Source organism: Carcharodon carcharias, chromosome 10 (assembly GCF_017639515.1).
Source record: "Carcharodon carcharias isolate sCarCar2 chromosome 10, sCarCar2.pri, whole genome shotgun sequence".
NCBI lineage: Eukaryota > Metazoa > Chordata > Chondrichthyes > Lamniformes > Lamnidae > Carcharodon > Carcharodon carcharias.
The window spans coordinates 153,243,561-153,270,369 of record NC_054476.1 but is presented as its reverse complement, the minus strand read 5'-3'; the positions used below and the strand labels follow the sequence as shown (position 1 = coordinate 153,270,369).

Sequence of the window (26,809 nt, the reverse complement as noted above, 5' to 3'; positions counted from 1 at the left end):
CATTTAAAAAAGGAGACAAGGCTAACCTGGGTAATTATCATCCAGTTAGTTTGACATCTCCTGTATGGAGCATTGTTAACATCTTTACTTAAGAATTAAATTACCACATAATCTAAAGAAAAAAATAGAAACAGCCAGCAAAGATTTCAAAAGAAACAATCTCTCTTGACAAACCCACAGGGTTCATTGAGGAATAGAAATAGTAGATGGGGGAAGGAAAATGCAGCAGACCTTCTTGTAAGTCTTTGACAAGGTACCACATTAGAAATTACCTGGGAGGATTTAAGGTTAGTGGGAGGGTAGAAAAATGGATTAAAACTTGGTCAGGAGAGATAAAATGGACTCTTGCCAGATTGCAAAAGCAAAACACATTGGATGCTGAAAATCTTAAATAGGAACAAAAAATGCTGGAAATACTCAGCAGGCCTGACAGCATCTGTGCAGAGAGAGAAAAATAGAGTTAATGTTTCAGGTCTGTGACCTTTCATCAGAACTGTCTAGACTAGGTTGCAAATGGGACACAACTTCTCACAGCGTTCAGTTTTCTAGGTCACTTCTGTTCATTGTTTATATCAATAATTTTAGCAGATGGATCTTGAAAGAGTGGTAATGCCAAAATAAGCGGTTAGGTTAATTTAGAAAACCCAAAAGAAACTGAAGTGGGATTTGGACTAAAGTGGCAGGCGGAATTAAATGTTGCTCAGTGCGAGGCGATGCTTTTTGCATAAACAGCAATAATTATACTCTGAACTGGTTTTGTGCTATGGAAGAGCAGAAACACTTGGATTATAGAACATAAAAGCCAAGAGATAACGAGGAACCTATAAAACACTAACAATACCTCAGTTAGATTACCGCGTGAAGGATTGGGCTCCACACTAATGAAAGGAGGCTTGAGAGAGGATGTTACCTGGTCTGAAATAATACCAATTTTAAAGACTTGAAAAATTGGGGCTTGTTCATTAGAACAATGCAGATATTATACAAGTGTTAACAAAAGCCGAAAGGATGGGACAGAATACATATAAGGCGAGGGGTCTAGAACAATGAAATACAAGTTTAAATACAAGAGATTTAGAACAAAGAACAAGAGAAACTTCTTTACAGAGAGAATTAAGAGGTTGTGAAATGCACTTCCAGGTTCATTAGCCGAGACAAAAGCTGTAATATTCAAGATTAAATTGGACAGATGAACGAGAAAAAAGGGGACAAAGGGATATGGAAACAAGGCAGATCAATATAATCAGGACTATGGTCACATGGAAGGCAATTGCAGACGCAAGACTAGTTAAGCCAAATGCTACCGAGTTGTAACTTCTATGTATTTCCATGGAATTCCTGGCCTCTGCTGAATTAGTCTATCTCAGCTCAAGATACAGTAGTAATGCCACAACTGGCCTGTCATGCCCCCAAAGATTAGCCAGAATGGTCAATCTTAACTGTTATGTGGGGACCCTTGAAAAATACATGGACAGGTCTCAGGATCAACAGTCTTGCCCTCCACCAAATAAACCACCAATATTCACCATTAAGACTCTTACGGAAAGTAATACTTAGTTACCAAGACCCATAGTACAATATCCCAATAAGTCAGTGCTTTCAAAAGAGAGGAGAAAACTGGAAGGAAAAGGGGAGTGGATTTGTTCAACTAATTTTTTTTAAAGAAACAATGGAACAGGAGTAGCCAATGTCAAATTGAGTCTGTTCCTCTATCCAGTGAGATAATGACTGATCTGTGACTCAATTCCACATATTCACCTTTACCACATGTCCCTTAATAAAAATCTAGGAATCTTGCATTTAAAATGAATAATTGATCTAGTATCAATTGCCATTTGAGGAAGGAGATCCAAACTTCTGCCAGCTACGTGCACATAAGTATTTCCTAATTTCAAATTCAATAGGCAAAGGAAGCAACAGTGACATGAGGAAAAAAAACTTTATTACACTGTGAGTGGTTAGGATCTGGAATGCACCGCCCAAGAGTGGGAGATAGGCAGAATCAATTGAAGCCTTCAAAAGACATCTGAACATTTATCTGAACAGAAAAAAAATTTGTAGAGGTTTGGGGAAAAGATGAGGGAGTGGGACCAGATGAGTTGCTCTCACAGAGAGCCGGCAAGACACAACAGGCTAAATGGCCTCCTTCTATGGTTCCATGACTTTGTTATTTCAAACCTGAAAGGGCTGGTTCTAATTTTCAGAATATGCCTTCTCATCCTAAACTCCCCAAGCAGAGTTTTCTCTATTTACCCTATCTGTTCTGCTTAATATCTTGAAAACTCCATCTAATCACACCTTAACCCTCTCAGTTCCAGGCAAGACAACTGTAGTTTGTCTAATCACTTCTCGTAATTGAACTGTTGGAATCCAGATACCATTCTGGTACTCCCTCTGAATTCTCTCCTAAGATGCAGTGCCCAGAACTGCTCTCAGTACTCGAGGTGTGGTCTAACCAGGGCTTTGTATATACAGCATGACTTCTACCCTCTTGTATTCTAGTCATCTAGATTTAAATTCCATTAACCTTTTTAATTATTTTCTGCACCTGTTCATGATATTTTAATGATCTGGGCCCCCAAGTTTCTTTGGACCTCCACTGTTTCTGCTTTTCATCATTTAGAAAGCACCCTGTTCTATTCTTTTTAAGTTCAAAGTGATGACCCTACATTTGCCAGAGTTTTGCCCATTCACTTAATCAATTAATCTCTCTTCACAATTTTATGGTTCCATTTAACTGCTTACAATGCCACCTATCATCTAAATTGTCACTAAATGCAGTGAATATTTGAGGCCTGAGCACAGGTCCTTGCAGAACGCCACCAATCATACCTTACCAATACAGTACCTGCCCATTATTCCTGCTCTGTCTCCTGTCACTCAATCAATTTCTTAACCAAGTCAATAATTTCCCTTCAATTCCATGAACACCAACTTTAGCTAACCAACTCTGGAGGGACTTTTTCAAATGCTTTCTGAAGTTCTTTTAAATAACATCCACAGACATTCCACAGGCTATCCACAACTTCAGTCGCTTTTCCAAAACCAACCATTTACAAATCGCTCGGGCCCTCTCTCTGCTCAGCTGAAAATTTTTAAGGTGCTCAATCACTCTTTCCTTAACCATAGACTCTAATAATTTCTTAATAAGAGATGTTAGGCTAACTGGTCTATAAATCCTGGTTTCCCCCTCTCACCTTTCTTAAGTAGCAGAAGAACACACAACACTTTCCAATCTAAAGGAAGTGTTCCTGAATTGAGAGGACATAGGAAGATTATAGTTAGGACATTTGTAATGTTCACACCTACTTCCTTTAAAACCCTGGCATAGAAACTATTGGATCCTGGGGATTGACACTCTTTAGCACCATAATTTTTTTCATTGTTATTTTTCTTACATTTTTTGGTAAAATACCTCTCTCTGATTCTGTATTAGTTTCCTTGGGATGCAAAGCATGCTATCCTTAGTAGCTGTTGTGTCTTTTACCCTTTCAAATATTATGTTCAACTCAATCATATTAGAATCACTATCAGATAAATGCTCATACACCATTAGGAGGAGTAATGTATTAGATTTAGTCAACAACCTAATATGACATGCATCCTTGATGGTTCTGGGACATATTGCTGCAGAAAACTGTCCTGGACACCCTCAGGAAATTCATTACCTTTCTGACATGTGCTAGACGGCTCATCCCAAACCATATGAAAATGAAAATCCTCCAATAAAGCCACTCGGCCTTTGCTACACAGTTATCTAATCTCTATATTTATACAAACTACTACTTCACAGCTGCTATCAGGCGGTCTATACATAGTTCCCACTATAGATTTAAATCCTTTTCTACATAATTCTACCCATAAAGCTTCCACTCTGTGCCTTCCTCTCGTTATAGTCTCTTTTATTCAAGTGATTTCATCCTTAATCACTAAAGCTACGCTTCCTCTTCTACCAATTTCTCCATCTTTCCTGTTGGCCTTATAACCTGGTATATTTAGTTCCCAGTCCTGGCCATCTTGCAAGCATGTCTCCATAATAGTTACCATGTCATACCCTCAAAGTTAAATTTGCCCTTGCAATTTGCTGAGTTTGTGCCTTATACTCCACGTGATTGTTTAAAGAATGTTTATTTGGGCCACACCCCCTAACTTGTTCTTCTGCTCTAATGTTTTACTCATACATTTCTTTGTTCTCTCCCTTGTTTTAATTACTTTATGACTATCATATCCAGTACAGGCATGAAGATATTACAAAATTTAAAACTATATTTTTAAAATTGACAACAGCTTTTAAGATGGCTGGCAACATATCAAATGACTTTTGCAATCTCAGCTCCAGGCAGAGCTAAAACTCAAGCAAATAGCTAATTAAAATACGGACAATCACAGACACCTGTGACATCCGTAAGTCTCTTTGTTAAGAATAAGACTATCACATATCAACTGACTTGTCTTTCTACTTCACTCAAGGCCATACAGACTCGAAACTCAATATCTTTTTCTTTCCTGAAAGGCATTCAAAAAAGGTAATTTAAATTAAATGGGGTCATTCAATTACAAAACCATGGCTACCTCAAAGCATGAAAGGCTACAACACAGTGTGTGTATCAGCCCAGTCCATCACCTTTTTTGGGAGGATGGCTTTGGACTCGTCACAAGTCACGTGGTTAAGACAGCCACGTTTGTTATCTGTTCTGTTAAAAATAACAGCAGGAGCTGTTCAAACCAGAAACATCAAGACAGATACCATCTGAAACACCAATGAACCAGCTGCAAGACAACCATGCAGCCAAGGTAAAACAACTTATACATTGAAAAGTGGGAGGAGGATTCTCCCTCAATCTGTTCCACCTTCAAGTCCAGCCAAAAGCCAACCTCCTAGCAATTCAAATAGAAGAAGCCTCGCAGCTTGCCGAGAAGTCTCTGCTTTTATAAGACCTCCAATCCAGCTACAGCATCAATTCTTCTAAGAAACTACAGGCCTGCCATGAAAGAGACTGAAATAATACCAGATTTTTCTTCATCTGCATCTAACCTGTGTACATGTAAATGTGAGAAGCATCACAGTTAAACCTCTGTGGCAAGTGCGTGGTAATCAATAATCCTTTTTTTTTAAATTCACAAAAATTTGCTGCTGGAAGAGTTTTATTTTATTCTTTCAGGGATGAGGACATCGCTGGCTAGCCCAGCATTTCTTGTCCATCACTTAATGCCCTTGAGAAGGTGGTGGTGAGCTGCCTTCTTGAACCACTGCAGTGCATATGGTGTAGGTATACACAAAGTGCTGTTAGGAAGGGAGTTCCAGGAATTTGACCCAGCGACAGTGAAGGAATGGTGTTTTGGTTCCAAGTCAGGATGGTGCATGGCTTGGAAGGAAACCTGCGAATAGTGATTTCCCATGCATCTTCTGCCCTAGTCCTTCTAGGTAGTAGAGGATATGGGTTTGGAAAGTGCTGTCGAAGGAACTTTGGCGATTTGTTGCAATGCATCTCGTAGATGGTACACACTGCTGTGCATCGATGGGGGAGGAAGCGAACGCTGAAGGTGGTGGATGGGGCTCCAATCAACCAGGTTACACTGGATTGTGTCGAGCTTCTTAGCGTGCTGTTGGAGCTGCACTCATTAGACAATTGGAGAGTGTGATTCCATCACACCCAACTTGGAACTTGTAGATGGTGGGCAGGGGAGTCAGGAGGCAAGTTACTCACTGCAAATTCCCAGCCTCTGGACCTGCTCCTGTAACTACAGCATTTATATGACTGGTCCAGTTCAGTTTCTGGTCAATGGTAAGCCCCAGGATGCTGATTGTGGGGGACTCCGCGATGGTAATGCCACTGAATGTCAAGGGCCAATGGTTGGATTCTCTCTTGTTGGAGATGGTCCTTGCCTGGCACTTTCCACTAATCAGCCCAAGCCTGAACGTTGCCCAGGTTTTGCTTTATATGGGCACAGACTGCTTTAAATTGGGGCAAACCACTGAGGGTAAGAAAGCATACTAACCTCACACAAAAATACTTTGATCATGGACGATAAGAAAACACAAACTCTGTCCTTAACACATCTTTTTGCTTCCTTTCACCTGTAATGCCCAAAGCATAATTTCTACCAAAAAGTGATGGAAGAGGTAGACGAGTGAAAGTACATGCACCATCAATTCATACTGCTGCATTGATCAGAACCAAAGGAACAAGCATGCCAGCACACACTTTACTTAGCAGCCTCTCAGAAGATGAAAGGTTATCAAAATAAAATTAAGTACGTTCTTACTGTTTTAACATATCAGCATTTGAGATTTTTTGAGAGTCAACAATTCTCCATAGAACCATGTGACAACTTGCAGTTATATTGTGCATTTAATGTATTAAAATGTCCTAATATGCTTTAAACAAGCAGTATCAAACAGAATCAACCACCAAGTCACATAAGGAGATTTTAGGCCAGCTTGGTCAAGGAGATAGGTTTTAAATAAATCTTAAAAGCAAGAAAACTAGGTAGAGAGGTAGGACAGAAATAGAAAAAAAATGGTACTCCTAAGACAACAAACATGTATTAAGTTTCTTTTTAGCGCTTCCCTTCCTACTCCTTTGAGGTCGACCCTAGGTCTGCTGTACACTTCCTTGTTCGGCAGATGAATGGGTCACATGCTGCTTCATGATTAATTTCCATCTTTTGTTGCCCTCCGTTTTCTAACTTCTCTTGCATCCCCCTGTCCACTAAAAGTCACCATCCTGTTAAATTTGGTAAAATACCAGTTGCCAGACCTCTATCCACATGAAGCCAGCCACAAAGAAAAAGCAATCAATTTATTTTCCTTCCTTAACTCAATGATGTGTTCAGCATTGTAATCCCCACAAAGCCTAATAAAGATAGGAATGGAACATGACTGATGCTGAATGATTTTCTTGTCCTTTCTCCCTCTTTTCGCCTCCACCCAGTTGAAGCCATACAAGTGCTCCCCGTCACAGAAAATGATGCAAAGAATAAAAACAGAAAATGCTGGAAATGACTACAAAGTCTATTCAGGAAACCATTTTTAAACCCCAGATGCTAGAAGCCCATTGTGTATTTCTAGTATTTGCTGATTTCACTGCAGGATTTCCAGACCCAGTTTTGTTTTATTTCCTGTTTCATGCACTTGTTTGACAAAACAGAGAAGAAATAAAACTCTCAAGCAGAAGAGCTTGGCAGCAAAAAGATTGGAATCAAAGTCTCACTATTTACTACAATAGCTAGTACTGATTTTAATTTCCCCTAATCCAAATTATCTACCAACTAGCTGATCATCACTGCCATTGTTCAAATGTGGTCAGGCGCACAGTTGTGACGAATAGTAACTAGTCTGATCCATTCCTTAAGATCACTGTTCAACTATTGCCTGTGGGGAAATAATCCGAATAGGTCCTGAAACCCATTGAAAGTCAACTTCCTTGTTGGAACTTTTCCTAGATTGGAGCTATTTGTCTTCTTAGCTGGGAGCCCAACAACCTTACCAGATTATGTCAAATTAAAAAAGTAGCTTGGTTTATTTTTGTATAGTACTAAAAAAGAACCTGGCTTGGCTAGCGCTTTACACAATATGTAACATCTGGAATGTATCTGACATTCTCAAAACAAGTATATACAAAAAAATATATAGGTAGGTGCAGCACCAGGATTGTGTCCACATCATATTCTTTCTTCCTCTGTTTCAACTCTTAACATCCCACTCCAATCAACCCATGCCTATATTAATTTAATATATAAAACAAAAAGACAGGACATCAATTTACTCAATCTTCAATAGAGGTCATCTGCAATCAGGGGCTTTACCAAGCAGTTTAATATTCATTATGTAAATGACTCTCCTGCCCTCGTAAGCTGCTGCATATAAATATATACAGATCAGAAAAATCACAGGGCAGAACCTTCGGCTCGGCCAGCGGGGCCAGGGCCCGTTCGCCGAGGCATAAAATGACACGGGGTGACATCAGGCGTGTGTCCCGACATCACCGCGTGTCATTTAGATCTTCAGTTCTGCGGGCGCGCAGCCAGCTGCGCAGCCAAGTCGGCTGCATGCCCACCGAACTATCAAAGGCCTATTAAGGCCATTTAAAAACGAATTAAAACTAATCAGCTGAGCTGCCTGTCCAACCTTAAGGTTGGCGGGCAGGGGAAGAGCCCAGGCGGCCTTCGCATTTTTCATGGAATTTCATCCATGGGCGGGTTTCATGAATGATTTCAAATTTTCAGAAAAATTTTTATTAAAACTAATGCAAGTGTCCACACTCATGCGACAGTTTCACATGAGGGGACAGGACAAAAATTTTCTTGCCACTTTGTGAAATAATCTATATTCCCTTATGAATAATCTATAGGAAGTGAGCACTTTTTACGCACTTCCAGCTCAGGCAACCCCCACCCCAATGCAGATCACGACTTTCCCTTTGCTATTTCCTTCTGTTCCGCTTATGAATAATCTATAGGAAGTGAGCACTTTTTATGCACTTCCGGCTCAGGCAACCCCCACCCCGCCTACAGAGGGAGCGCTCAGCGTTAATTGGCCCGCCCATGTAAAATGGCGGCACTGACACACAGGGGCACCGATCGGGTCCGTGCCCGCCCACGTCTGACCGGCCCACCCAACGGGGGGAAAATTTTCCCCATAGAATCACAGTCAATAAGTAGGATCACAGAATTGTTACAGTGCAGGAGGTCGTTTGCCCATTGTGTCTGCACCAGGCCCCAAAGGAGCAATTCACTTCGTGCCACTCCTCCATCTTCTCCTTGTAACCCTGTAGATTCTTCCTTTTCAGATAACAAGCTAATCACCTCTCGAAAGTCTCGATTGAACCTGCCTCCACCACATTCTCAAGCAAAATATTTCAGATCCTAACCACTTGCTCCATGAAAAAGATTTTCCTCATGTTGCCAATGCTTCTTTTGCAAATCCCCTTAAATCTGTGCCCTCTGGTTCTCAACCCTTCTGCCAATGGGAACAGTTTCTCCCTATCTACTCTGTCCAGACCCCTCATGATTTTGAACGCCTCTTTCAAATCTCCTCATAATCTCCTCCTCTCCAAGGAAAACAAACTGAAGAAGCTGGGACTACCTAAGTAACTGAAGTTCCTCATCCCTGGAACCATTCTTGTGGATCTTTTTTGTGCTCTTCCCAATGCCTTCACATCCTTCCCAAAGTGCAGTGCCCAGAACTGGGCGCAATACTTCATAGACAGGTTTCACAAGGATCTTGGAATTTCTTATACTTTTTTTAAAAAGTGACTGCTCTCTACTGAGATGGTAACAATAAGGCCACCCTGTGCTCTAACAATGGCAACCCGTATGCATAACAAAGCCTGTTTGGGGCATGGGTGGGGGAGGTAGGGTGGAGCACTTTAAAGCATAGAAACAGGCCGAGGGAGCAATGCACGATGCCCAGTTGTGATGCCCACCACCCCCTGAAGTTGGTCAGGGAAAATATATATAAAATAATTGTCAATAAACCGATGTGAATGTTTAACTACTTGAGTAAAAAGCATACTCTTCAAAACTGAAAAACTACACCAATAGACATAAATGGCCAACCCTCAAATGCTATGAACTTTAGAGAACCAGTTCATATTGAAAACCTCATGTGACCAAGGTCTCTCCCCAATGAGAATGTAAACTATATTCATAAATTTATCTTCAACTAGTATTGTTTGGTTCCATTTTTCTAATTCAAATATCACTGGATTTTACGAAGTAGATTTTCAACCCAAACTGGGATGATGTGCTTTTCCACTATTTTAATGCAAAAGCTAGAAATTGCCAACACATTCACTAACTTGAAAAGGTGACAATTACAATACCTCAATAGCATAATTAATTAAAAGGCACAAGTGTCACTACTGCCACTATCTGCAAATAGGAAAATAAATGAGCTGTGACAATGCAGATCACGACTTTCCCTTTGCTATTTCCTTCTGTTCCCCTTATGAATAATCTATAGGAAGTGAGCAAGTGGTTTGAGTTGACCCAGGCTCCATCCAAGTGGAGGAAAGCATTTTTCCTCTGAGTATTTCTCTCAATTGTTGGCATGAACATTAATAACATGGCAGAGAGTGTTCATGCTGAACCAGAGACAGATTAATCTAATAGGTCAAGTTTCTATACAGAATCTGTACACGCAAATCCCTCCATGGTCTTGCTCCTCCCTATCTCTACAAACTCCTACAGGCCTACAACCCTCCAAGATCTCTGTCCCTGCCCCACCCATTTAATTTTGGATTCTTGCACACGGCTGATTTTCCTCTCTCCACCAACAGCCGTGCCTTTAGCTGTTGAGGCCCAAAATTCTGGGACTCCCTCCCAAAACCTTTCCTTTCACTGTCATCCTTTAAGATGATCCTTACAAGCTACCTCTTTGACCAAGCTATGTTATCCATTTGAGTATCTCCTTCGGTGATGTGATGGCGATTTCTTTTTGATAACACTTCTGTGAGGTGCCTTGGGACATTTTACTACCTTAAATACACTACATAAATGCAAATTTTTGTTGTTATACTCCCTCGTATGCACACAAGATAAAGATGAGGACTCCTATCTCCACTGGGATACAGCACTAATCAAGGTAACAGACTGCTTCAACCATTCTTTCAGGCTATTTACTTGCCTCAGTTATGTGGGTGCACAAGGTCAGATCGACTCCAAAATTTAGACCCAAGCTTTCCTCCAGTGTGTAATGTGTGCTGAAACCTGTATTGCTTAAAGCAGAGCCATTACAAAACTCTGTTCCATTACCCTTCATTCCAAGGGTATAAACAGAAGAAAACATTATACAATGTCTATGCAAATGAAATGTGCGTATAAACACAAAAATCTGAGGATCAGTTACCGAGACCATCCTGTACAGCTTGAGCAGCCCATGCAACCTGTCCTCTTACGTTCCTTCTCTACTCATTACAGCACTTAGTAGAAAAATATGTACACAATGTGAGCCAAACCTACACTAAGAAGTTAAATCAATTTAGTACTGTAGGCAAGACACCATATCGTCCCCAACATAACTAAACCCAGAGAATGCAACCAAACTGCCTTGACCCTCAAGTTGCAACAAACCCCAGCATATATACCCACTCCTCCATCACCAAGGCATTACTCGTCAGCAAAAGTAGTTTCTTGAGACCATGGATCAAATATATACAAACTCATCAATTCATGCACTATATTTCAACCACGTTTTAAATCACGTAAATGGCAAATCAGTTCTGTCTCTTTGCAGGATAGTGACATATTCTTATCACGTTGCTCATTAAATGAGGAGGAGTTGTTCTGCTCTATTTATAGAAACAGCCGCAACACTCGACAACACACCACAACTGTGGAGACTAGTATTACTTCATCCCCCAATAATGCAGAAAGGGTTTTCATGCTGCTGCCACCCAACACCCACAAAGCAGATCAAGACTGGAAGAAAGAAAACTTAACATTGTCCAAAGACACGACCACGATAAACTCTAGGCTGTCAATTGCAAAGCAAGTTAGATTCATTAATATATCAAAACACACAAATCCTTAACACCCTAAAAATTGCTGCGAACTTCAGAAATACCCCACCTTCCCCTTCCCCCCCCCCCAAAAAAAAAAATCGTCTTCTTTCAAAATACAACTGCTTACAAATGACACGCGAGTGCTGCAGTGGTGTTGCGACAGCTCAGTTCGGCAGAAGTAAGGTTATGCTGATCTCATCGCTGTAGTTAGTGTCTGCTCCACACGGGCCTAAGGGCTGGCATCGAATCTTCGGAAAAAGAAAATTAACAACACCAGCCACCCGCCCCCCCCCCCCCCCCCCTCCCTCCCTCCCAACCCTCCACACGCAGTGAAAAAGTTCGGCAATATTCCTAACCCATCGGGAGAAACTGCGAATCCTCCCCCTTTTTTTAGAAAGCTGACGGCACAATTAATGTTTGGACATGTTTAAACATTTCCGAGGCGAGTTATGACAGCGGGCTTACCAGGAATCACTCAACAAAACAAAACTGCTGACACACTGGTTAAAGAGCGCGACACGGTGAGACAATCTCTCTGGAGCGTCTGGGAAATCCTCACCACCCGGCACAAATAAGGGCTAAAGTCACTCTTGATGCAAAGCTGCCCGGAGAGAATGTAGCTGCTCACCAGCACGCGTTGGTTTGAGGATTAAGGGTTAACGTCAGCTGTTGGTCTCAGCTGGACGCATATATAGCCCAAGACGGCGAATAATACAATTAATGGCTAATCGTGGGTAAAACTCCAAATTCACACACGCAATAACAGTTCAAGATTTAGGACCTCCTCCCGCCATGCGAGTTTCGTTTCGCTTTCCAACGCACATGAAGACATCACAACAATATATATATATATAAAAAAAAATTACATGTTACAACATGGGTTACCCGGGCTCACCGACAAAAATAAATAAATAATGCCGCAGTTTGCCAAACTGGAAAACAAATAAAAGGCTGAATGAAAAGGGGGAGCGCGTTTCAGCCAGGCAGCCTTTGTTGGCGATTTTGTATCCCACAGATATTACTGCAATGCATGTGCATTTTATTTCAGCCCCGGGAGAAGCAGCAGCAACTGTGGTCGAGATCAGCTAAGGGACAGGTACATATCTATCTAATTAGCAATAGAGTCAACATACTGTCAGCGATGGTATATATACTGTGTGTGTGTATATGTGTACAGGGCAGGTGCAAACTATCTGGATTATCGCTGTAATGAGTAAATCCTTAATAAGTGCCCCACTCCAAAATACATTAGAAAAACAGACGGCAGTAGCTTAAATCTAAATACTACTGTTGAAGTCTCTTTCCGAGGCTTTATTTCCCCTTTTGTAACTAGTACGTTGGGGGGGGGGGGAGGTGGGCTGCAAAGAGGGGTTTCTCTCCCAATTTTCCTCTTTGCACATCCCATCTCTCCCCCTTGGTTTAAGAAAAGGGGGGGGGGGGGGGGGGGGGGGGAGGGATGAGATTTTTTTTTACCTCCAGCATCCGGATCTCCTGCTGTGTCAGGTCGTTGGAAGCGGCGCATTTGGTCCTGAGCCCCTCCAGGCTGGAGATGCTGATGTCGATCATGTTCTGGTTGAGGTCGCACTGGTGCAGGGCCTTCCCCAAACTCAGCTCCCCTTCCTCCTCCTCCTCCTCCTCCTCCTCTTCCTCTTCTTCCTCCCCTTCTTCTTCCTCTTCTTCTTCTTCCCCGCTCCCTTCTTCTTCAGCAACTGCAGCCTTCTTTATCTTATTACTGTGACTGGGGTGACCCTTGTTCTCTTCAGCCATTCCTAAACATTCGGCCTGGTTTTCTTTTCCTTCCCCCAATTCAATTCAACCTCCACGCAACTGAAAAATAAAAAGTTTCCCTCACACAGAAAACATGAACCTGCCAAAGAAAAATATATATATATATATCTCGAATGATTTATCTTTTTTTTCTTTTGCCGGTGCAAAAATAAAAATGCAGGTGTTAAGTTTGTAAATGTCCCTCTCCTGTAGGACAGCAGCACATCCGAAGCTCTGGTCTCCGCTCAATTCTATGGATCAGCTCCGTTTATTTTCTTCTTCTTCTTCCCCTTCAGTAGGAGGTGGTTGGGGGAGGGGTGAAGGGGGCCGAGCGGTTGCTAGGATCACGCGCGCCGCCTTCTGGGACTTGTAGTCACACCCGCCCTCGGGGCGGGGGTGGGGGTGGAGGGTTGGGGGGGGCGGAGGAATCCGACTTCAACTCCCACAAGGCACCGCGCGCCGCCTTCGCTGCCCCTGCCTTCTGGGACATGTAGTCGCCGCCACTTTCCCTCCCACCTCGGGCTGGAGGAAAGGTAACTACAAGTCCCACAAGGCACGGCTCCTCCTCTTCTTACCCCTCACCCACTTCCCCATCACCACCACCACCACCAGTCTCTCCAACACAGGCTAACATCAGTTCCATCACTCGCAGATTCCCTCATTATCACTGGTCCCTCTTTGCCTTAGCCCTTCCTTAAAAATGATTAAGGCTTACAGTGACCACCCTCCCTTTGGAAAAAATGTTGAGGCTTACAGTGTGTCACTTATTGAATAACACTATCAGACATCAAAACCACCCCCCCCTTAACTAAACCCCAACATCCAAGGAATCTTAAATGATAATCTTTTCATTTGTGACCCATTTGTGGCCATCAGTTTCTACAGAGTCAATAAACCTCAAAGAAAGTGAGACATCCTGCAATATATAAAACATAATAGATTACTTATTGCTAATGTATTGCGATGCATGAATAATTTCAGTGACCCCAATTATTATTCATGGCATAGCACCAACCTCAGATGTTCAAAATGTTAATAATTCATCTATTATGATGCCGGTCTTTAATTAATTGTAATTGTGTTATGTGTTCCTGGAAAATTAGGCACTTTATTGTACATAGAATTGCATCACAAAAACAAATCGTTCAGGTCAACCAGTCCATGTTGATCTTTATCTTCTATGTGTACGGTGGTTCTAATCTCATATTTTCACATAATCCTTTCTTTTCCTTCAACCCACTATACAACCAGTCTTAAATGTTGACATGGGGCTGTCAAATCAGGATGGAACAGAAGCAAGGCAACAAAAAAGATGGCACTGACGGCCTACAAGGTGGTCTGCCACCTCCGTTGCCAACTTTGATGAGTTTCCTGGGGACAGGGATGGGGGTGGGGGGTTGGGTGGGGAGTTGGGGGGGGGCAGCGCAGGTAGTGGGCAGGCAAGTGAAGTCACCTGCCTCATTAATTGAAAGCAAAAAACTGTGGATGCTGGAAATCTGAAACAAAAACAAAAATACCTGTAAAAACAGCAGGTCTGGCAGCATCTGCGGAGAGGAACACAGTTAACATTTCGAGTCCGAATGACCCTTCAACAGAGCTAAGTAAACATAGAAGAGAGGTGAAATATAAGCTGTTTTAAGGGTGGGGGGATAGGTAGAGCTGGATAGAGGTCATTGGGGAGTCCATTAAGAGCTTGCCTTCTGATTTTTCGAGGTTTTCAGTGGGGGGTGGGTAGCCAATAGGAGCTCTGTGAAGCTGACCAGCCCCAACTTATTAGGAACAGGGTGCTGAAAGCAGTGCTGAAATGGCTTTATTTAATGGAAAAAAGTGCAAGTTTGGGCAAAAAAAACTATTGAGCAACAATGAAAGTTTAATAATCAACCTTTCCCATCCCTATCCTAGGTCCTAGCTCTCCATTTGCCTTGTCCAATTTGAAGACGAAGATCCTCTCATTTTTTTCTTTAAGACCATGCACAGACAGCAGCCACAGTAATGGCTGACATTGAGAACCAGAATATGGCCCACTTCCCTGCTTTCCCACACAACCCTACCCAGCCAACTAATTGGGCAGTAGACCCATCTCTGCCATTAAGACTCAACCAGGTGAAAATCCAGCCTCCTGGCAGGCTGGCAACGGAGTTGGGAACACAAGCCAGGATTTGTCCCACCTCCCAATTCCTTGCCTCGAACAGAAAGATACGGCCCATGGTCTCAGCTTCAATCACTAACACCCATAATGCATATCACAATCCACAGTGTAAAAAAAAGTTTCTTCTGCTCTCTCTGTCTTAAATCTCTTAAATGTAATCTTATATCTATGACATTTGGTCTAGACCCCCCCAATCACTGAAAACAAATATCTACTCTGAGCTATCCTTTCATTACATGCACCAAATCACTCCATAATCTCCTTCTCTAACAAAAACGGACCTAATTTTTCAAGTCATTCTTTGAATCTCGTAAGGAACATATCTTTTTATTTATGTTGGACTGTTGTAAAGGACATTTCTTTTTACTTTCTGTTGGACTGTGGATTAGAATTACAATGGCTGCAGATTGAAAGGCACGTCCACTGGAACAGGATGAGAGATACATACAATATTGCAGTCCTGGAACAGAGTGTGCCATGCAAGACAGGTAGGTGCTGGAAACGAGTCCAGGACCAAGGAATCCTGTACTCCTGAACTGCTTTATCCCACCCTTAAAATCCATGTTTTGATTGTGTGTGTGTGTGTGTGTGTGTGTGTGTGTGTAGGGATGTAAGAAGGGGGTAGAGTTTAAGCTATATGTTAGAAGTTAGCAGCTATTATTTCTTTCTTTTATCACTACTTAAAAGCGATTGTTCAAAAAACAGTTATTTACTTATTCAGTGCTCATATTCTGTTAACCTAAATTAAACAGTTAGGTAGAATTAGGGCAACCTGGTGGTTTGATCAACTTTTTTCACATTTGTCGCAGCTCAGGGAGCAGTGGGGCTTGATATTGCAGCACACAATCCCCAGTGAGTCATGGCAATCTTTATTTTCTCACATTAGACACTATACCAGTGAATCTTCTCTGTACATTCTTTATTGCCACATTATTCATCCCATACAGTATTCCAGCAATGATCTTCCTAAGGTTTTATATTGATTCACCATTACATCTCAAATTTTATATTCTAACCCCTTGTTATAAAACCCATTACCTAGTTTTGTAAAGACCTTTTCTTATGAGTTAACCTATGAAAAATGTAGAAATAATATAACTGAAATGTCAGTGTTTTGTTCTTTCAATAGGACAGCTATAAAAAAAAACCTCAACAACATATTCAAGACCATTTTGAGAATTTTAATCTACTCTAGGTTAATTGGAATAAAGAGGTATTCATTCAAAAATCCTAATACTGTAAAGATATTTAGTTTGTCCTTTTGGCCATTTTGAGTTTCTTCTCAATCATTCATCTCTTGCAGCGATAAAAACCAAAAACTGCGGATGCTGGAAATCCAAAACAAAAACAGAATTACCTGGAAAAACTCAGCAGGTCTGGCAGCATCGGTGGAGAAGAAAAGAGTTGACGTTTCGAGTCCTCATGACCCTTCGACAGAACTAAGTAGAAATAGGAAAGGAGTGAAATATAAGCTGGTTTAAGGTGTGTGTGTGTGTGTGTGTGTTGGTGGGGGGAGTGGGGGGGGGGGGGCGGTGGGGTGTGGGGGGGGTGGAGGTTGGGTGGGGGGAGAGAAGTGGAGGGGGGGGTGGTTGTAGGGACAAGCAAGCAGTGATAGAAGCAGATCATCAAAAGATGTCACAGACAACAGAACAAAAGAACACATAGGTGTTGAAGTTGGTGATATATATCTAAACGAATGTGCTAATTAAGAATGGATGGTAGGGCACTCAAGGTATAGCTCTAGTGGGGGTGGGGGGAGCATAAAAGATTTTAAAATATTTTAAAATAATGGAAATAGGTGGGAAAAAGAAAAATCTATATAATTTATTGGAAAAAAAAACAAAAGGAAGGGGGAGGAAACAGAAAGGGGGTGGGGATGGAGGAGGGAGGTCAAGATCTACCTAAAGTTGATGAATTCAATATTCAGTCCAGAAGGCTGTAAAGTGCCTAGTCGGAAGATGAGGTGTTGTTCCTCCAGTTTGCGTTGGGCTTCACAGTGAAGCCCAACGCAAACTGGAGGAACAACACCTTATCTTCCGACTAGGCACTTTACAGCCTTCCGGACTGAGTATTGAATTCAACAACTTTAGGTCCTGAACTCCCTCCTCCATCCCCACCCCCTTTCTGTTTCTTCCCCCTTCCGTTTGTTTTTTCCAATAAATTATATAGATTTTTCTTTTCCCACCTATTTCCATTATTTTTAAATATTTTTAAATCTTTTATGCTCCTCCCACCCCCACTAGAGCTATACCTTAATTCCCCAACCATCCGTTCTTAATTAGCACATTCGTTTAGATATATATCACCAACTTCAACACCTATGTGTTCTTTTGTTCTGTTGTCTGTGACATCTTTTGATGATCTGCTTCTATCACTGCTTGCTTGTCCCTACAACCACACCCCTCCCTCCACTTCTCTCCCCCCACCCAACCCATACCCCCCCAGCCCCACACACACACACACACACACACACACACACACCTTAAACCAGCTTATATTTCACTCCTTTCCTATTTCTACCTAGTTCTGTCGAAGGGTCATGAGGACTTGAAATGTCAACTCATCTCTTGCAGACTTTGACTCAATGTGCAGTATTGTACCTTGGTATCCCCATCCCACACCCCCTCTCCAGTACTTCACTCAATTGTCATTATTCATGTATGACCTGTGGGTGTCAGTAATCTAATCTAACAAGGGGTCTTCACAGCCCAGTTTGATTCTGTTCGCAATCAACAACAGGTGGATGGTGATCAGGAATGGGAACCTTAGATCATTCCTTTCCCCTTTCCAACACTGGGGTAGCGCTCATTGTAGCATTACTGTTACCTCAGTCTGGATCAGCTAACTCAACCTGAGACCCTTGCTTCTATTGCTCAGTTGCTCAATGGAACTCATTTATGCATGCATTGAGGCAGGTTATTTTGTCTTTTGTATTAAATTGCCTTTACTTTTATTTATTGTATATCGTCAGTTCTGATATTGAATGACAAGGACAGCAGGCACCTGGAAACACCAACACCTCCTAGTTTCGCTCTAAGTCATACGCCAAGCTGAATTGATAAATAAATATATAGGATAAATATGTTTATTAACTTCCATGACAGTGATGACAAAAGATTGGCTGACTATCAAATATTTTAGCTTCCAAAATTATTGGTAAACACATTCAAAGTGATATCCATTCTTTGCTTCCAACATTGGAACAAAAGAAACTACTATGGAACTAAGATAAAAGCAAAATATGGTGGATGCTGGAAATCTGGAACAAAACAGAAAATGCCGGAAAAACTCAGCAGGTCTGGCAGCATCTGTGGAGAAAGAAGCAGAGTTAATGTTTCGAGTCCCTATGATCCTTCTTGAGCTGAAGAGAAGTGGATATGTGATGAAATTTATACTGTTTTAAGGGGAGGGGGCGGGTGGATAGAAGGCCAGTGATAGGTGGGGGCAAAAGAGAGATTTACAAAGATGTCATGAACTAAAGGACAGAGTTAATGGTTGTGCTTAGTGCTAAAAAAAAAGTGCTGATAGTGGCATAAAGGTAAGAAAGTAGAATGTGATAGTAACAGAACAAGGGTAGCATTGTGTGAAAGAGAAACATGGAACAAGATGGCCTAAGAGCTAACCTGCTTCAACTTCAGAGGGTTTTCTTTTAAGGTAAATGTTTCATACAAATAGCTATTTTATTTTATTTCCAACTCTCCAATCCAAATAAAAAACTGTTTCTGCCCCTTTTCATAAGTCCCACCCATAACATATGTCTCTCCGAACTTCAAAAGACAGCCAGTGATTTGTTACATATTTTCCAATGGTACTCTTAATCATCCATTAACGAGTGTTCAAGAATGCCCAAGATTGATTCAGCTTTTGATTCTCTTTATCCCACTGTGAGATCAAGACTTCACAAGGAGCTCAACTATGTTAAAAGAATGTTCCAGAAAGCCTAACTACCTATCCAATCCATCATCACTCAGAAAGCACTTTCCTATCAATTTGATAATGAGTATCTTGACATAAATTCAGCTTACAAATCTCACCATCATGCCCTACGGAGGAAAAATATATAACGGGTGCATGGGTGATGGGCTCAAACACAATAAAATGGGGTAGTGATGTATACACTTGTATATTCATAACATTGATTGTAAATTTAAAAAAGCGGAAAAAATGTAACTAGCAAATTACGATAACCAATTCCCGTGAAAAACAAAACAAATATCCAACATGTTTAATCATCCCACAGCTCAAAATATGCTATACAAAAACTAATTGAATGACTGTTTCATAATAGATATCCTCTTCAATAAATTGATTTTCATAGCCTTGCTAATGTGTCATAAAGGTAACCTTCTCTGTGAAATTTATTTACTATAGAATCTCTCAGCCAGTTTAGGTAACTCATCTTTTCACAGAGTTTGAAGCAGGTGTATTTGTTTCAATGTATTTTCATACCACAGCAACAATAACTTCTCTAGCACCTTTAACAATGAAACTTTCCAAGACGCTTCACAGGAGCATTATAAAACAAGTATGCCACCGAACTGCATAACACAATATTAGATTAGATGACCAAAGGCTTGGTCAAAGAGGTGGGTTTTCATAGGAACATAGGAATGTAGGAACATAGGAACAGGAGAAGGCCATTCAGCCCATCAAGCCTGCTCCGCCATTCAATACGATCATGACTGATTGAACACTTCAATGCCTTTTACCCATATAATCCCCATAATCCTTTACGATATTGTTAATCAGAAATCTATCAATCTCTACCTTAAACCTACTCAGTGACTGAGCTATCCCTCTGAGATAGAAAGTTCCAAAGATTCACAACCTTCGGAGTAAAGGAATTTCTCCTCAACTCGGTCCTAAGAGGCTTCCCTCTTATTTTGAAATTGTGTCCCCTGGTTCTAGACTCCCCATTCAGGTGGAAACATCTTACCTGCATCTACCCTGTCTATTCCTTTAAGTATTTTGTAGGTTTCAATGTGATCACCTCTCATTCTTCGAAACTCTAGAGAATACAGGCCCAGTTTCCCCAATCTGTCTTCATAAGACAGTCCTGTCATCCCCTGAACAAGTCTGGTGAACCTTTGTTGCGCCCCCTCTATGGCAATAATTTCCTTTCTGATGTAAGGGGACCAAAACTGTACACAGTACTACAGGTGCGGTCTAACCAAGCTTCTATACAATTGAAGCAAGACTTCACTACTCCTGTACTCAAATCCTCTTGCGATAAAGGCTAACATTCCATTAACCTTCCTAATTGCCTGTTGCACCTGCATATTAGCTTTTAGTGACATGGACAAGGACACCTAGGTCCCTTTGTACATCTACACTTTCTAATCTCTTAGCATTTAGGAAATACTCTGCATACCTGTTCCTTCTACCAAAGTGGATAACGTCACATTTTCCACATTATATTCCATCTGTCATGTTCTTGCCCACTCACTAAATCTGTCATAGTCCTCCTGTAGCCGCCTTACATCTTCCTCACAATACACATTCCCGCCTAGCTTTGTATCATCCGCAAACTTGGAAATATTACATTTGGTCCCCACATCCAAATCATTGAGATAAACTGTGAACAGCGGAAGCCCAAGTACTGATCCTTATGGTACCCCACAAGTCACAGCCTGTCAACACGAGAATGACCCATTTATTCCTACTCTCTGTTTTCTGCCTGTTAACCAATCCTTAATCCATGCCAATATATTGCCTTGTATCCCATGTGCCTTTATTTTGCTAATCAACCTCCTTTGGGGGCTTTATCAAAAGCCTTCTGAAAATCAAAGTATACTACATCCATCAACTCTCCTTCATCAATTTTGTTAGTAACATCTTCAAAAAACTCCAACAAGTTCATCAAACATGATTTCCCATTTGCAAATCCATGCTGACTATGCCCAGTCAGATCATGATTATCCAAGTATCCAATTATCACATCCTTTATAATAGATTCTAGCATTTTCTCTAATACTGATTTAAGGCTAACAGTTCTGTAGTTCCCTGTTTTCTCTCTCCCTCTTTTCTTAAATAGTGGGGTGACATTTGCTACTTTCCAAACTTCAGGAACCATTTCAGAATCTATAGGATTTTGGAAAATGATCACCAATGCATCCACTATTTCTTTAGCAACCTCCTTCAACATTCTGGATGCAGAATATCAGGTCCCAGGGACATATCAACTTTCAGTCCCATTAATTTCTCCAATACAATCTTCTTACTTATATTAATTTCCTTCAACTCCTCATTCTCCCTAGTTCCTTGGATCTCTAAATCTGGGAGATTTCATGTATCTTCCTCAGTGAAAACAGACACAAAGTAACCATTTAGCTTCTCTGCCATTTCTCTATTCCCCATTATGAATTCTCCTGAATCTGTTTGTAATGGACCCACATTTGTCTTAGCCAAACGCTTCATTTTTACAAAACTATAGAAGCTTTTACAGTCTGTTTTTATGGTTTTTGCTAGATTGCGTTCATATTCTATTCTCCCTTTCTTTACCAGTTTCTTGGATTTCTTTTGCTGCATTCTGAAAACCTTCCAATCCTCAGGTTTACCACTATTTCTGGCAACTTTATAAGCCTTTTCTTTTAATCTTATACAATCCTTAACTTCTTTTGTCAACCATGGTTGACTGATTGTTTTTGGGTTTTTGCACTCTGAAGGAATGTATAGGTGCTGTAAGCTGTGTAATAGTTCTTTGAAGACTATCCAATGCCTTTGTACAGTCATACCTTTTAATGTATTTTCCCAATCCACCTCAGCCAATTTGTCCCTCATGCCTTCATAATTTCCTTTATTCAACTTTAAAACCCTTGCTTCAGAGTGAACTAGCTCACTTTCAAACATAAAATAAAATTCTATCATATTGTCGTCACTCATCCCTAAAGGTCCTTTTACAACAAGATTATTAATTAGCCCTTTTTCATTACATAATACTAGATCTAAAATAGGCTGTCCTCCAGTTGGCTCCTCAACATACTGCTCTAGAGAACAGTCCAGAAACTCGTCTTCCACAGCATTAGCGCTCAATTGGTTTACTCATATTCTATACGCAGATTGAAGTCACCCATGATTACTGTATTGCCCATGCTACATGCTGCTCTCATCTGATTAATTCCCACATTACCACTACTGTTTGGTGGCCTATAAACAACTCCCACCAACGTCCGCTGCTTTCTGCTGTTTCTTAGCTCCTCCCAAACAGATTCCACACATTATTCTTCTGATCTGAGATCATCCCTCACTAAAGTACTGATCCCATCCCTAATTATCAGTGCAACCCCACCTCTTTTCCCTTCATGTCTGTCCTTCCTAAATGTTTAATATATTCCAGGAGTAGTGTCTTAAAGGATGAAAGTGAAGTGGAGAGGCACAGAGGTGTAGGGAGAGAATTGCAGAGCTTGGGGACGAGGTACAGCCTCCAAAGGTGGAGCAGTTATGATTTAGAATGCTCAAGAGGCCAGAATAAGAGGAGTGCAGATATCTCAGAGGATTGTGGGCTGGAGGAGATTACAGAGATAGGGAGGGACAAGGCCATGGAGGGATTTATAAACAAGGATGAGAATATTAAAATCAAATGTTGCTTGATTGGGAGCCAATGTGGATCAGCAAGCACAGGAGTAACAGAGGAACAGGACTTGCTGCAAGTTAAGACTTGGGAAGCAGAGTTTGGGACAACCACAAGTTTACAGAGGGTAGAATGTGGGAGACCAGTCAGGAGTGCACTGCAATAGTTGAGTCTAGAATTAACAAAGGCATGGATGAGGGTTTCAGTAGTAGATGAGCTGAGACAAGGGCAAAGATAAGCGATGTTGTGGAGGTGGAAATAGGCAGTCTTAGAGATGGCGCATGTATACAGCCAGAAGTTCATCTCAGGATCAAATGGGACACAAAATGTTGAATTAATCCCAGACTGCTGCCAGGGAGAGGGATTTTGTTGGTAGTTAGGAAACAGAGTTTGGAGTGGTGATCAAAAATAATGGCTTCAATCTTCTCAATATTTGGAGGAAATTTCTGTCTATCAGGTACTGAATGTCCAATAGAATGTTTGGTAGAATTGTACTAATTCAAGTCTTAATTAGCTTGAAATGCTACATGGTAAAGTTTAAGAATGGATAATTATGAAACCATCCTATTCACCAGGAAGTGGTTCCAAAACAAAACTACTATTAAATTTAACTTCTAATCCAAAGAGTGGATAAAGAATCAATCCCAAAATAATTATGCCAAAACATTCTCTTGAACCCAAACCCACACATTCCAGATATTTATTCCTAGATATAGAGATTGTTTTCTGCATGAATCCATCTCTGTTTATTTCAAATTTGTTTAAATATATCTGTGTGATCAATGTAAGCAATAACGATCCACATTTCAAATTTTTCATCCCTATAATAAGCTGTTATCAAAATCTGAGTTCTTTTGTAAATAAAATGGCAGTTTATCTTGCGCTTAATAAAAGGAGTCATAACTTGACAATTGAGTGCGCTGACAATTTTAATGTTGTTTACTTTGAGAGGCACTGCCTGTAGAAAGGAATAAAGGGAAATACTAAAAGAAATAGTGAACTTTTGTCTCTTCAGCAGGATGATTGGCATCTCTCACATTCTTAATCATCATAATTTCTTTTATTAAAAGTTGCTGACATGTTAAAGAACACAATCAATTGTCCGAACACTGGTGAAGCCCTTTGGCATTCTGAGTATTCATATCTTTACTTTTCAACGATTACAAAAGAAAAATCTCTGGAAATATTAATTAATTATCAGGTATTAAAAAGAATGTAAAACGAAATATACAGTAAGAGAAAAAAGCTTAATTCACAGTAATCGTCAGATAAAGTAAAACCAGAAATTCTTATATCAAAATGGTGCGACGCTGATGCATGTTGGATGATGCATGTGTGACTGCCATGACAATAAGCAAGAAAGACTTGCATTTATGAAACTTGCTTATCAACTCCCTCAGGAATGTCTCAAAGTAAATCGCATATAATGAAATATGCCAAAGTGCAGTGACTGTTATTACATAGGCACACATAGCAGCCACTTTGCAAGCTGCTAGATTTGTAAATGTTAATGGGATGAATGATCAGTTCACTTGTTTTTGGTGGCATTGACTGAGGGACAGGTGTGGGTGGGTGGACAGGGATGGGAAGCGCTGGTCAGGACACTCGGAGAACCCATTACAATTCTTTGAATAGTGTCATGTTCTCTTTAATGTCAACCTGATCCATCAGAACAGGCAGAAAGAAATATTTTTCAACATCTCCTCTGAAGGTTGATTTTTGTGACAATGTAGTAAACCCTCAGTGCTATGTTGGAGCGTCAGAATGATTTTGAGTTCAAACCCCTGGGGCTGAATTTTTTGGCCCTGCCCAGGTCAGGAATGGAGGTGAATGGGGCATGAAAGTGGAAGCGCTGGCTGTTGTACGGGGTTCCTAACCCTGTTCCCAGCACCAGCCATTTTTGTTGAGGCGATCTCAAGGCTGACAAGGCTACCTTGCCAGCCCCACAAGGCAAGGAGCCAATTAAGCTTATGAAGAACCTTGTTAACCAAAGCTAAAGGAAACAGACTGGAATTTTCCAGTTGGCCTCCAATTTCCCGACTTGACGGGAGGACATTTAACAGCTTGGACGTGGGCAGCCAGCAGAAGGCTGGGGGGGGCCAACATTCCACACAGGCCTCCAGGTTGTCCCTACCGCCACTACCCACCATTCCTCTGTCCCTCCTCCCCTCCCCCCACAGCAGTGGCCTGGCTGTTGAATCTGTTGATGAGGAGCACTTCCATGGTGAAGCTGTTACAGGGTCAGAATTATAAAGATGAAAACTTTAACTTTAGGCAGAACTTGACCCAATTTAAATAAATACTTACTGCAGCCTGCTTCTCATGCTGGAAGGTCTGACTGACCGTCCCACTTCAGGACCCCATCTGCTGCCCTTAACTGAACAGGGAACCTGTCTCCAAGCTTAATTAAGGAGGCACCACCTCAAAGATCCCAAAGGGTGATTGTTCCCCCATGAGAGTGGGTTCAGGGCCCAGAAGCAGGTCCAGCTTCCTTTTCCGGCCCCTGAAGGGAAAATTCGGCCCCTGGTATGGAATTCAGGTTAACAATCTCTGAGCTAAATGCAAGAGTATTATTAACTGAACCAAGTGGCCCATTTTAGATCCCTTACCTCTCTGAGCTTTTCCCCATCACAGCAGATGCCTGCAGTCAGAAAGCCAGAAACATTAAGGAGAGGGGAAAATGCAAAGAAGGATAGAAAAAAAACTCCTTTCATGATAATAGGTCCATTAATATTGGAACAGAATTTGGATCTGATCAGACAGACTTCCCTAGACTGCAACTGCAATCCTCAAAGGATTAAAATGAACTTGTGTTTTGGCTAAAGTTAAAATTTTCATTTCTATAAATTTCTGACATTGTAATGCACATAATTTTCTAGGAGGAGTCTACTCTAAATAGCATATTGTAGAACAAGTTTCATGTAAAACTTAAGTGGCCTTATTGGGAATTAAACTAATCTAGACTTACACTTCACTGCAGTACTGAGAGAGTGCTGCACTGTCAGAGGTACCAACTTTCCAATGAAATGTTAAACCAAGACCCTGTCTACCTCCACATGTAGACATAAAAGATTCCATGGCACTTTTAAAAGAAAAGCCGGAAAGTTCTTCTGTTGTCCTGGGCAACATTTATCCTTCAACCAAAAATGCCAAAAGCACATTATACAGTCATTTATTTCTGTTTGTGGGAGCTTGCTGTGTGCAAATTAGCTGCTGTATTTCCTACATTATAACAGTGTCTAAGCTTCAAAAGTTCTTCAATGTCTGTAGAGTGCTTTGGGATATACTGAGTGTTTTACCTCTTTCCTGATTGGACTGTATTTTTAAACCATTAGACAATTAGAAAGCATATGCATGTAAAAGGTTAATGTTGTTTCAGACACCAGTTTCCTTTAGGGAGCTGCTCATCCCAATAGCTCCTGATATGCAGGGGGAGGATTTTGCCCTCGTCAGGCGAACCCAGGAGCGGCCGCGCAACAGTTCACCGCCTGCGATCGGGCCCCAACTGCGATTTCACGCTGGCTGGCCAATTAACGGCCAGCTGATAACCTCAGCGCTGCCTGGGTGGGGGTGGGGAGCAGCGCAAGCGCTGAAGTGTGCGCATGCACGGGGGTGCGCTCAGTGAAAGCTCCCTGAAGGCACAGAGCTGCCTCAGGGAGCTGAAGATTTTTAAACATGAGAAGTAAAGATTTTAAAAATAAGGGGAACACGTCCCCACATGTGACTCTGTCACATGAACAGGAACATGTGAAATACGAGTTTTAAAAATTTTTATTGTTTTTTTCTCAGTCATTGTTCAAAACCTCACCTGCCCGT

The 26,809-nt window shown here is 41.3% G+C and overlaps 1 protein-coding gene and 1 long non-coding RNA gene across 12 annotated transcripts in view; one reads left to right on the top strand and one right to left on the bottom strand.

Annotated features, from left to right (window-relative positions):
- Positions 1-13,548, bottom strand: part of ksr1a (kinase suppressor of ras 1a) — a 197,307-nt gene extending 183,759 nt beyond the window's left edge. For 8 of the 11 annotated variants that reach the window (XR_005944225.1, XR_005944224.1, XM_041197692.1 and 5 more), the window contains exon 1: positions 12,981-13,547. Coding sequence is in view for 7 of the 11 variants with exons in the window: in XM_041197692.1 (XP_041053626.1) it covers positions 12,981-13,274 (294 nt within the window). In the remaining 4 variants the exon portion in view is untranslated. Of the gene's footprint in view, positions 1-11,634; positions 11,763-11,972; positions 12,136-12,980 lie in introns of those variants that run through there. The other 3 variants (XM_041197696.1, XM_041197694.1, XM_041197695.1) reach the window with 3 other exon arrangements.
- A 2,308-nt stretch (positions 13,549-15,856) lies between these two features.
- LOC121283286 overlaps positions 15,857-26,809 on the top strand; it is a 47,901-nt gene continuing 36,948 nt past the window's right edge. Inside the window, exon 1 of the long non-coding RNA XR_005944226.1 lies at positions 15,857-15,911. This is a non-coding gene — a long non-coding RNA (uncharacterized LOC121283286). The remainder of the gene's footprint in view (positions 15,912-26,809) is intronic.